The following is a 13,023-nucleotide window of genomic DNA, read 5'->3' on the forward strand; positions in this document are numbered from 1 at the left end:
AAGACTGTGCTTGACACATAGTAAGCACTTCATAAATACCACAATTATTATTATTGTTATTAGTGCTAGGACTCTGAGGCCAGAAGTATTACACTCTAGGAAACCAAGAAGAATAACTGGTTTATCACGAGAGTTATGGGAAGGATAAATTGAGAGGCACACTTTGTCAAGAACTCCTGTGCTCTCTTGCAGTTTTTGTCCACATGGGGACCTTTGTCACAACTGTTTTCAGACAGTCAATAAACTATGTCTTCTTGCTGTGTCACCAAACAGAAGTTTCCTCCAAACGTTCTTTTCACTCAGATGGCCAATGGCACGGAAGTGACAGAATTCCTCCTACTAGGGTTCTCTGAGGTCCAGGAACTGCAGCTGGTCCATGCCACGCTGTTCCTCCTGATCTACCTGGCGGCCCTGACGGGAAATCTCCTCATCATCGCCGTCACCACCCTCGACCGGCACCTCCACACCCCCATGTTCTTCTTCCTCAGGCACCTGTCTGTCCTCGACCTCTGCCTCATCTCCGTCACTGTCCCTAAATCTTTCTTCAATTCAGTGACCAACAACAACTCCATTTCTTTCCAGGGCTGCGTTCTGCAAGTGTTTTTCTTTGTTTTGGCCGTTGTCTCTGAGGTGGCCCTGCTCACAGTGATGTCCTACGACTGCTACGCCGCCATCTGCCACCCCTTGCGCTACGAGGTCATCATGAACAGAGGAGTTTGTGGGAAGATGGCGGCCGCCTCCTGGCTCAGCGGGGGCCTCTCCGGCCTCATGCACATGGCCACCACCTTCTCTGAACCCTTCTCTGGGCCCAACGTGATCCACCAGTTCTTCTGTGACGTCCCCCAGCTTCTGAAGCTCTCTGGTCCCCAAGGAAACATAAGTGAATATTCACTCACTGTCCTGTCTGCCAGTTCCTTCGCCATCTGTTTCTCATACATAACCGTCTCGTACATCCGCATCTTCTCGGCCGTGCTGAAGATGCCATCGGCAGAGGGCCGATCCAAAGCCTTCTCCACCTGCCTGCCCCATCTCATTGTCGTGACTTTCTTCATCTCCACGGGTGTTTCTGAATATCTAATTCCATCCTTCAATTGTCCAACAGGCCTAGACTTGCTTCTGTCCGTTTTCTATTCCATGGTACCCCCGGCTCTGAACCCTGTCATCTACAGTTTGAGGAATCAGGCTGTGAAAGCTGCTCTAAGGAGGATGTTATGCCTGGAATAATAATAATAACTGTGGTACTTGTTAAGCGCTTACTTACAGTGTGTCAGGCACCGTACTGTGCGCCGGGGTGGATACAAGCAAATCGGGTTGGACACAGTCCCTGTGCCACGTGGGGCTCACAGTCTCATTCCCCATTTTACAGATGAGGTAACTGAGGCACAGAGAAGTGAAGGAACTTGCCCAAAGTCCCACAGTAAACTAGTGGCAGAGCTAGGAGTAGAACCCATGACCTTCTGACTCCCCAGCCCGTGCTCTATCCGCTATATCATATTGCTTCTCATAATGGTTCTCTAATAGAAAACGGTTCCCTAACAGAAAATGACCATTTCTTCTGGAAGAGGTCAATCATCCGTTCTGAGAGCTGAAAATTCTCTTGCCCCAAAGTGAGGAGAAATGGCATGTCTCCCCTACTACTTGGTTGGCACAAGAGTTTGTTTCCCTCTCCTCACTGTCCTGTCCCCATTCCCTGTTCTCCTCCTGCCCAGCTGTCCTCTAGAATGTAAACTCTTTGTGGTCAGGCATCATGTCTATCAATTCTGTTTTACTGTGCTTTTCCCAACACTTGGTACAGCATTTGGAGAACAGTAAGTGCTCAGTAAATACTATTAATTGATTGATTATTTTTGTTGGGGATTTTTAGACTGATTGAGCGATTACTTGATTGATGATTGACTAACTGATTATTTCCCCTATCAGGAATCGATTTCAATGTCCATCTTCCCCTCTAGACTGTGAGCTCTTTGTGGGTGGGGATTGCATTGACCAACTCTGTTCTATTGTACTCTCCCAAGTGCTTGGTACAGTGCTCTGCACACAGTAAGCTCTCAATAAATACCATTGATTGATTGACTAATTTCTGTAGACTGTAAGCTCATTGCAGGCAGAGTTGTTTACCAACTCTCTGGTACTGTAGTCTTCCAGGTTCTTAGTATAATTCTTTGGGCATAGTAAGCACTCAATAAAATATCACTGATTGATAAGAACTGGTCTCCCTGATGTTTGTAACATCTAACCCCTTGACCCACGCCATGGACCCCTGTGTGTCTTGAAAACACTTGCTTTTCTACTCCTCCTTTATTGAATCCTTTCACCTTTCACTCTCCATCACTTGTCTGCTATGTGACCTTGGACAAGCCATTTTACTTCTCTGGGCCTCAGTTCCCTCATCTGTAAAAGGGGGAATCAATATCTATCTCCCTCTTACTTAGAATGTGATAATAATAATAATAATAATGGTATTTGTTAAGTGCTTATTATGTGCAAAGCACTGTTCTAAGCACTGGGGGGGATACAAGATGATCAAGTTGTCCCACGTGGGGTTCACAGTTTTAATCCCCATTCTAAGGATGAGGTAACTGAGGCATAGAGAAATTAAGTGACTTGACCAAAGTCACACAGCTGACAAGTAGCAGAGCCGGGATTAGAACCCATGACCTCTGACTCCCAAGCCCGGGCTCTTTTCACTGAGCCACCCTGCTTATGATCTTGTATCTACACCAGTGCTTAATATATAGTGAGTACTTGACAAATATCATTATTTTCTCAGACCTCTTTCAGAGTTGGAAATGCTTTGATGATGAAGACAATGATGATGATGATGATGATGAGATGATAATAAGTAATTTGGGGGTAGGGGAGATTTGGAGGGATCAGAGGGATTGCTGGATGAAAGTATTAGGGGCAAAAAATCACCTGAATTTAAAAAGTGCAAGGGCTCCAGACGGTCATATAAAGAGATTTACACTCCTCTACGGAGGGACATATAGAAATGGCACATCTAGGAGCCCCAGAATTTCATTCTCAAGAACAACAATCTTACTTCACCAACCCTTTCTGCTCCATGACTTTATTAAAATTGTATTTGTTAAGCACTTACTAGGTGACAAGCATTCTTCTAAACATTGGGTTAGATACAAGTTAATCAAGTCAGAAACACAATCCCTGCCCCACAAGGGCTCAAAGTCTAAGTATTGAATTTTACATTGACAAAACTGAGTCCCAGGGACATGGAATGACTTGCCCAAGCACACAGCAGACAAGTGGCAAAGCAGGGATTAGAACCCAAGTCTTCTGACTCTATCTCCCTCTATTCGATCCCTTGAACTCACTCGCTCCTTAATTCTGCACTGTAGCGCTGCCCACAGCTCCCTTATCACAAGAGACAGTATGTTCATCTTGTAATCTGAAAGTACTGAATTTGAGTGCTGGTTTTTTTATGGCATTTGTTAAATGCTTACTATGTACCAGATACTGTACTAAGTGCTGGGGTAGATACAAATTAATCAAGTTGGACACAGTCCATGTCCCATATGGGACACACAGGCTTACTCTCTATTTTGCAGACGAAGTAACTGAGGCACAGAGAAGTTAAGTGACTTGCCCAAGGCCACACAGCAGGCAAGTGGCAGAGCTGGGATTAGAACCCAGGTCCTTCTGACTTCCAGGTGTGTGCTCTATCCACTAGGTCTTGCTACTACTCAGGAAGGATCCCTTGGTATAAAAGACTATCCTGGGAAGAACATAGGTTCCTCATGGAGATGGAGCCTTGTCTTCCTCAAACAGACCTCCCAGAACTTGGCAAGCTTGGAGTTACTGCTTAGCAGCAAGAAGGAGCTGACGGTGGCATAGCCGCTGACCACAAACATATTGGCATTCAGGAGGGTGATGTTGTTCCTGAGGGAACTCCCCAGAAAGAGTGACAGTATGAAGTCCGTGCAGTAGAAGGCCACAAAGCAGCTGACCAGCAACAGAATGGTCTGGGTTGCTCTCATTTCTGGGGATTTCCAAGGAGGCGGGCGCTGGCCGTGGAGATGGCGGACCTTCCGGCTGAGTTGGAAGAGGAGGAAGACCATGTAGCCACTGGAGTTTCCCATGATTCCAAAGGCGAGGATGTCACAGAGTGCCATAAGGAAGAGGAACAGCCCTACGAGGCTGCTGATGGGCTTGATGGAACAGTAGTCATCACTGAATCTGGGCTGGCAGCTGGTCACATTGGGAGAACAGGAGATTGATGTCCATGATCAAGTTGAGGAGCCACAGGAGGATAAGGATTAGGAGGATATTCTTCTGAACCTGAGCCCTGAGCTTCTGAGCCCGGTCCGCTCCCAGACTTCTCCGTCACCGTGGATGGCACGACCATCCTTCCCGTCCCGCAGGCCCGCAATCTCGGTGTCATCCTTGACTCGTCCCTCTCGTTCACCCCACACATCCTATCCGTTACCAAGACCTGCCGGTTTCACCTCTACAATATCGCCAAGATCCGCCCTTTCCTTTCCACCCAAACGGCTACCTCACTATTACGGGCTCTCGTTATATCCCGGCTAGACTACTGTGTCAGCCTTCTCTCTGACCTCCCTTCCTCCTCTCTCGCCCCGCTCCGGTCTATTCTTCACTCCGCTGCCCGGCTCATCTTCCTGCAGAAACGATCTTGGCATGTCACTCCCCTTCTTAAACAACTCCAGTGGTTGCCTATCGACCTCCGCTCCAAACAAAAACTCCTCACTCTAGGCTTCAAGGCTCTCCATCACCTTGCCCCTTCCTACCTCTCCTCCCTTCTCTCTTTCTACCGCCCACCCCGCACGCTCCGCTCCTCTGCCGCCCACCTCCTCGCCGTCCCTCGGTCTCGCCTATCCCGCCGTCGACCCCTGGGTCACGTCCTCCCGCGGTCCTGGAACGCCCTCCCTCCTCACCTCCGCCAAACTGATTCTCTTTCCTCTTCAAAACCTTACTTAAAAATCACCTCCTCCAAGAGGCCTTCCCAGACTGAGCTCCTCTTCCCCCTCTACTCCCTCTGCCGTCCCCCCTTTACCTCTCCGCAGCTAAAGCCTCATTTTCCCCTTTTCCCTCTGCTCCTCCACCTCTCCCTTCCCATCCCCACGGCACCGTACTCGTCTGCTCAACTGTATATATTTTCGTTACCCTATTAATTTTGTTAATGAATTGTACATCGCCTTGATTCTATTTAGTTGCCATTGTTTTTACGAGATGTTCTTCCCCTTGACGCTGTTTAGTGCCATTGTTCTTGTCTGTCCGTCTCCCCCGATTAGACTGTAAGCCCGTCAAACGGCAGGGACTGTCTCTATCTGTTGCCGACTTGTTCATCCCAAGCGCTTAGTACAGTGCTCTGCACATAGTAAGCGCTCAATAAATACTATTGAATGAATGAATGAATGAACCTGGGCTTTTAGCTGGGCTCAGAGAGAGGAACTCGGGCTGATGATCACGGACTGAACCATACTCAGGAGGCCGGTGGTACAGATGGAGAGGCCTCTGGTCACCCGGTACACCTATGCGAACGTCTTATATCCGATGTCCATCTGCAGAAGCTGCAGACGCTGAGCTGATGCTGACACAGTGACCACTCTGGTAAGGAGCATCGGAGTGTGGACCAGGGCCAGGTGGACAATGACCAGGTCTGTGGGTTTTGGCCTGGGTTCCAGGAGGATCATGGAAACGTGGAGAGTGATGGGGAAGGAGTTTCCCATGACCCCTGTTCCGGTCTGACAGAGAAAGCAGATGCCCTGGACCACCTCATTGGAGAAAGTGAGCATTCTCACTTCTCGGGGTTTGTAGGTAGAGTCTTAAGAGGAACAGAATATGTAAAGGAAAGTAAGAGACCCTGTGCAACGGTCACCAGGAAAAATCTGACAGAACCCAGAATCCAACAGAACCCAGGGCACAGGGCCGAAGCAATTCCAACTCTCCCTCAATTGAACATATTTACTGAGTGCTTACTGTGTGCAGAGAATGGTACTAAGCACTTGGGAGGGTGATAATAGTCATGATAATCATGTATTTGTTAAGCAACTTACTATGTGCTAAGTACTGTCTAAAGCACTAGGATAGATACAAGGTAATCAGGTTGTCCCACTTGGGGCTCATTGTCTTAATCCCCATTTTACAGATGAGGTTACTGAGGCATAGAGAAGTTAAGTGGATTGCACAAGGTCACACAGGAGTCAAGTGGCAGAGATGGAATTAGAACCGACAACCTCAGACTCCCAAGCCCATGCTCTTTCCACTAAGTCATGCAGAGTTGATAGACGTGGTCCCTACCCAAAACGAGCTTACAGTCTACAAACTGTACGCATCCATCTTCATCCTCGTTATAATAATAATAATAATTTTGGTATCTGTTAAGCACTTAATACATTCCAAGCAGTGTTCTTAGGGCTGAAATAGATACAATGTAATCAGGTTAGACACAGTCTTTCTTTCATATGGGGATTACAGTCTAGGAAGTAGGATTTAATTCTCATTTTGCAGTTGAGGAAAGCGAGGCTCAGAGAAGTGAAAGGAAAGACCAGTGACAGATGCAGGATTAGAACCCAGGTCCTCTAACTCCCTGTACCATGCTCTTTCCATTAGGCCACGCTGCTTCTCTTCACATCTAAAACAGTGTACCTCATCTTCCCACCAAAATTCTATCCCAGACTTTCTCATCATCATAAGCAAGATCACCATCGTCTCTGTCTCATATACCCACAACCTTGGTGTTATTCTCGACTCATCTCCTAAGCACCAAGCCGACGTCACACACTTCAAATTTATCCTTTCCTGCCTTAACTCTGCCCTCTCCTCCGCCAGGCAAAACTTCTCCTCTCTCATTGACACCCATGCCCGTCACCCCCGCCAATTATTCCGGACCTTTAATTCTCTCCTTAGGCCCCCTGCTCCTCCCCCTCCTCCATCTCTCACCCCCAATGATCTGGCCACCTACATCATCACAAAAATCAACACAATCAGGTCTGAGCTCCCCAAAGTCACCACTCCCCCTCTCCCCTACTTTTCCATTCTTCCCTCCAGTATCCTCAGAGGAGATGTCCTCCCTCCTCGCAAGTGCCACCCCCTCCACCTGCGCCTCGGACCCCATTCCCGCTCACCTTTTAAAAAACATCGCCCCTGCCCTCCTCCCTTCCTTAACTTCTATTTTTAACCACTCAATCTCCAATGGGTCCTTCCCCTCTGCCTTCCAACATGCCCACGTCTCCCCCATCCTAAAAAAACCCTCTCTCGACCCCACTTCCCCTTCCAGTTATCGCCCTATCTCCCTACTACCCTTCCTTTCCAAAATCCTAGAACGAGTCATGTATAATCGCTGCTTAGAATTCCTTAACTCCCATTCTCTCCTGGACCCCCTCCAATCTGGCTTCCGTCCCCCTGACTCTACCGAGACTGCTCTCTCTAAGGTCACCCATGACCTCCTTCTTGCCAAATCCAATGGCTCCTATTCCATTCTAATCCTCCTTGACCTCTCTGCTGCCTTTGACACTGTCGACCATCCCCTCCTCCTCCACACCTTATCTCACCTTGGCTTCACAGACTCCGTCCTCTCCTGGTTCTCTTCTTATCTCTCTGGCCGGTCATTCTCGGTCTCCTTTGCAGGTGCCTCCTCCCTCTCCCATCCTTTAACTGTTGGAGTTCCTCAAGGGTCAGTTCTTGGCCCTCTTCTGTTCTCCGTTTACACTCACTCCCTTGGTGAACTCATTTGCTCTCACGGCTTTGACTACCATCTCTACGCAGATGACACATAGATCTACATCTCTGCCCCTGTCCTCTCCCCCTCCCTTCAGGCTTGCATCTCCTCCTGCCTCCAGGATGTCTCCACCTGGATGTCGGCCAGCCACCTAAAACTCAACATGAGCAAGACTGAGCTCCTCATCTTCCCTCCCAAGCCCGGTCCTCTCCCAGACTTCCCTATCACCGTGGATGGCATGACCATCCTTCCCGTCTCTCAGGCCCGCAATCTCGTCTCTTTGACTCGTCCCTCTCGTCACCCCACACATCCTATCCGTTACCAAGACCTGCCGGTTTCAACTTTACAATATCGCCAAGATCCGCCCTTTCCTCTCCACCCAAACGGCTACCTTACTGCTACGGGCTCTTGTTATATCCCGGCTAGACTACTGTGTCAGCCTTCACTCTGATTTCCCTTCCTCCTCTCTCACCCTGCTCCAGTCTATTCTTCACTCCTCTGCCGGCTCATCTTCCTGCAGAAACGATCTGGGCATGTCACTGCCCTTCTTAAACACCTCCAGTGGTTGCCTATCAACCTCCGCTCCCAACAAAAACTCCTCACTCTAGGCTTCAAGGCTCTACATCACCTTGCCCCTTCCTACCTCTCCTCCCTTCTCTCTTTCTACTGCCCACCCCGCACGCTCCGCTCCTCTGCCGCCCACCTCCTCACCGTCCCCCGTTCTCCCCTATCCCGCCGTCGACCCCTGGGCCACGTCCTCCCACGGTCCTGGAATGCCCTCCCTCCTCACCTCCGCCAAACTAATTCTCTTCCCCTCTTCAAAACCCTACTTATAACTCACTTCCTCCAAGAGGCCTTCCCAGACTGAGCTCCCCTTCTCCCTCTACTCCCTCCACTGCCCCCCCTTCACCTCTCCGCAGCTTAACCCTCTTTCCCCCCCATTTCCCTCTGCTCCTCCCCCTCTCCCTTCCCATCCCCTCAGCACTGTACTCATCTGCTCAACTCTATATATTTTCATTACTCTATTTATTTTGTTAATGAAATGTACATCGCCTCCATTCTATTTAGTTGCCATTGTTTTTACGAGATGTTCTCCCCCTTGACTCTATTTATTGCCATTGTTCTTCTCTATCCGTCTCCCCTGATTAGACTGTAAGCCCGTCAAACGGCAAGGACTGTCTCTATCTATTGCTGACTTGTTCATTCCAAGCGCTTAGTACAGTGCTCTGCACATAGTAAGCGCTCAATAAATACTATTGAATTTAACCCACATATTCAATCTGTCATCAAATCCTGTCAGCTTTACTTTCACAACATGTGTAGAATTTGCCCTTTCCTCTCCGAATAAACTGCTTCCACGCTGATCCAAGCACCTTTCCTATCCCATTTCTACTACTGAATCAGCCTCCTTGCTGACCTCCCTGCCTCCTGTCACTTCTTCAAGTTTATACTTCACTTCTCTTCCTGGATTGTTTTTCTACAAAACAGAAGAGTCCACATCTCCTCACTCCTCAAGTGGTTGCCTATCCATAGCAGCATGGCTTCATGGAAAGAGCACGGGCTTGGGAGTCAGAGGTTGTGAGTTCTAATCCCGAATCAGCCACTTGTCAGCCATTTGATGTTGGCAAGTCACTTCACTTATTTGTGCCTCAGTTACCTCATCTTTAAAATGGGGATTAAGACTGTGAGCCCCACGTGGGACAACCTGATAACCTTGTATCTGTCCCAGCCCTTAGAACAGTGCTTGGCACATGCTTAACAAATACCATCATTATTATTATGATTATTAAAATCTATTTGCCATTGGCTTTAAGGCACTCCAACAGCTCTCCCCCTCCTGCCTTTCCTTGCTGATCTATTACAACCCAACATGCACATTTTGTTTCTCTAACGAAACTTGTATTAGAGTGCAGGTCTGGGAGTCAGAAGAACCTGGGTTCTAGTCCTGAGTCTGCCACTTGTTTGCTGTGTGACCTGGGGCAAATCACTGAACTTATATGTGTCTCAGTAACCTCTGAACTGTCAGCTCACTGTGGGCAGGGAACGTGTCAACCAACTCTGTTATATCATACTCTCCTTAGCACTTAGTGCAGTGGTTTGCACACCATAAGCACTCAATAAATATGATTGCCACTTGTCCTCTGCTGACCTTGGACAATGAATCAGAGTCAGCATTAGAACCCAGATCCCCATGACTCCTAGACCCCAGCTCTATCCACTAGCTGTTTCTCATCTTCATGTCTCCCTCCATCTCCAGTCTCAGATTCTGAGGCAGAAAAAAAATCACTCACTGGGGCTGGTTTATACTGGAGGGACGTGGACACGTCTGACCCAGCAGGGTCCGCTGGTCAGTGAGTTTGAGACCGATAGTTATAAAGAAAGATTTCAATGCGCTCATCTCCCTCTAGGGTTGCCATTGTTCTGTTATCAGTAGGAGCCTGACACTGTCAGGTAGGAGCAGAGAGTGGGGGAGTCCCTAGTGTATAAACCACCTTGTTTCCTCATGGCAAAACAGCCAGGAGCAGCTGGCCTAACTGTTCTCTGAACTTCAGGTAGCTCCAAATCTGAGTCTGCCAGCATAGAGCTGTTAAATGAAGGATGGGGATCTGGAACCCAGAAGAGCAAAGGGAAAAAAAGAGGGTACCAAAATAATAAAATTGTATTTGTTAAGCATTGCCAAGTTGTTGAGCTAGATGCAAGATAATCGGGGTCCCACATGGGATTCACAGGTCTAAATCCCCATTTTGCAGATGAGGGATCTGAGGCACAGAGAAGTTACGTGACTTGCCCAGTCACGCAGGCCGAAGTGTTGCGGAGTGGGGATTAGAACCTAGATCCTTCTGAACTCCTAGGCCCGTACTGTTTCCACTCAGCTACTTCCACAGTTAGGTTTATTGAGTTGCTTACTGTGTGCAGAGCCCTGTACTAAGCACTTGGGAGAGTGCAATATAATAATATAATTAATAATTATAGCACTTGTTAGCACTTTACTATGTGCCAAGCACTATTCTAAGCACTGGATAGATACAAGGTAATCAGGTTGGACACAGTCCCTGTCCCACATGGGGCTCACAGTCTTAATACCCATTTTACAAATGAGGTAACTGAGCCACAGAAACTTAAGTGACTTGCCAGGGTTGCACAGCAGACAAGTGTCAGAGCCAGGATTAGATCCCAGGTCCTTCTGACTCTCAGGTCCATGGTCTATCCACTAGGCCATGCTGCTTCTCTTCAACAGAGTCGATAGACATGTTCCCTGCCCACAAGGATCTTACAGTCCAGCAGGGAGATAGACATTTTTGAATCAATCAACGGTGTTTATTGAGTGCTTACTGTGTGCAGAGTACTGCCCTAAGCACTTGGGAGAGTACAATATAACCGCCTTGGTAGATGTGTTCCCAGCCCACAAGGAGTTTACAATCTAGAGGGTAGACAGACATTAATCAGTTTAACAAGGTATTTATTGAGCACTTACTATGTGGAAAGCACTGCAGAAAGCTTTTGGGAGTGCACAATACAATAAATTGTATTCCACTCTTTACACTGCCTCAAATTGTTGCAATTGAGAAAGAATGGTGGAAATAAGAGAAACATTATTTATTGAGCATCGATTGGGTCCTGTTCACTATATTATGTCTTAGCATTATGTCTTAGTTACTGCATAACAAATATAATAATAGTATCATTTTATTATTACTATTATTATATTTTTATGCAGTTACTGTGTGCTGAGCACTGTTCTAAGCAGTGGGATAGATACAACATTATCTAGTTGGACACAAATCCTGTCCCGAATGGGATTTATAGTCCAGTTGGGAGTGAGTGGGATTTAATCCCCATTTTACAGATTCATTCCTTAATTCCTTAATTCATTTAATTGTATTCATTGAATGCTTGCTGTGTGCAGACACTGTACTAAGCGATTGGAAGAGTACAATAGAACAGTAGAACAGACACATTCCTTACCCACCACGATCTTACGGTCTAGAGGGGGAGACGGACATTAAAATAAATAAATTACAGATGAGGAAACTGAGAGAGAGGGGATCAACTCACCCAGAATTGAGGTTGACAGAGAAAATCCTCCTCGGTGCAGCCTTCATGTCCCGGTTCCTCAGGCTGTAGATGAGGGGGTTCAGGGTTGGGGGGCACCACTGTGTAGAAAACGGACACCAACAGGCCCAGCGTCGAGGGAGAGTCTGAGGGAGGCTATAAATACGCAAAACCGGCAGTGAAGACAAAAACATTCATCACGGCGAGGTGAGGCAGGCAGGTGGAGAAGGCTTTGGCCTGATCTTCAGTGGATGGGAGCATCAGCAGGATGGAGAAGACGCGGAAGTAAGAGGTGATGATAGCTACAATGGAGAAGGAACCAAAGCCAATACCAATAGCCACGCTGACATCGATGACAAGGTGTGTTTTGGAGCAGAATCTTCAGCAGGGAGGGGATGTCACAGAAGAACTGCTGGATCGTGTTGGACTTGCAGAAGTTAACGTGAATGTCCCGGCTGAGTACATCACCCCAAACAGGCCCCACTAAAGCCAGGAGGTTGGCACCATCTTCCCACAGGCCCCCTCGGTTCATGATGATATCATAGCACAGGGAGCGGCAGATGGCAGCGTAGCGGTCATAGGACATCACAATGAGGACACACATCTCTGAACCCATGAAAAAAATCACACACAGGACTTGTGTCACACAGCCCCAATAATAGATTGAGTGTAGGTCAGTCAGGGAAGGTGACGATGGACTTACGGTGACAGAGATCAGGCAGAGGTCGGTGAAGACAGGTTTCCTGAGGAAGAAGTACATTGGGGTGTGGAGGCACTGGTCGAGGGCGTAGTGGTGATGATGAGGAGAGTCCCTGTCAGGGCCGCCAGGTAGACCAGGAGGAACAGCACGGCATGGACCAGCTGCAGCTCCCGGACTTCCGAGAACCCCATGAGGAGGAATCCCGTCAGCGTGGTGAGGTTAGCCATGTGGTCCACGGTCTGCCTGAGGGTACCAAGAAATGAGATCGTGAGACATCCAGAGCAACGTGGTCAGAAGGATGATTTGTTGGTCTTCAAGTGAGCATAGGGTCTCCGCCTTGAGCCTGTTGCTCATTCTTAGACTCACACACCAGGCAGCCCTCCTCCCTCTGGTCTGGAACTTCATCCCATGTACATATGCCAGACCACCACTCTCCCCACCTTCAAAGCCTTATTAAAGTCACATCTCCTACCAGAGGCCTTTCCCAGATTAACCTCTTTTCTCCAGCTCCCACTCCCTTCTTCATCATCTAGGCGCCATGAATCTGTGATCTTTGGACATCTGATGTCCT

The 13,023-nt window shown here is 48.1% G+C and overlaps 1 protein-coding gene and 2 pseudogenes across 1 annotated transcript; 1 reads left to right on the plus strand and 2 right to left on the minus strand.

Annotated features, from left to right (window-relative positions):
* The first annotated feature begins 235 nt into the window (after positions 1–235).
* LOC100083223 (olfactory receptor 14J1-like) lies at positions 236–1,224 on the plus strand. The gene has a single exon (XM_029057153.1). The coding sequence runs from the start codon at positions 247–249 to the stop codon at positions 1,222–1,224; it is 978 nt and encodes a 325-aa protein (XP_028912986.1). The 5' UTR covers positions 236–246.
* On the minus strand, positions 3,725–4,658 carry ORNANAV1R-PS3444 (vomeronasal 1 receptor ornAnaV1R-ps3444 pseudogene; annotated as a pseudogene).
* Positions 5,400–5,774, minus strand: ORNANAV1R-PS3443 (vomeronasal 1 receptor ornAnaV1R-ps3443 pseudogene; annotated as a pseudogene).

The sequence above is a fragment of the Ornithorhynchus anatinus genome, unplaced genomic scaffold, assembly GCF_004115215.2.
Source record: "Ornithorhynchus anatinus isolate Pmale09 unplaced genomic scaffold, mOrnAna1.pri.v4 scaffold_355_arrow_ctg1, whole genome shotgun sequence".
Classification (NCBI taxonomy): Eukaryota; Metazoa; Chordata; class Mammalia; order Monotremata; family Ornithorhynchidae; genus Ornithorhynchus; species Ornithorhynchus anatinus.

Coding starts and splice junctions, on each gene's coding strand:
- LOC100083223 (XM_029057153.1), top strand. CDS start 247: ATGTCTTCTTGCTGTGTCACCAAACAGAAGTTTCCTCCAAACGTTCTT.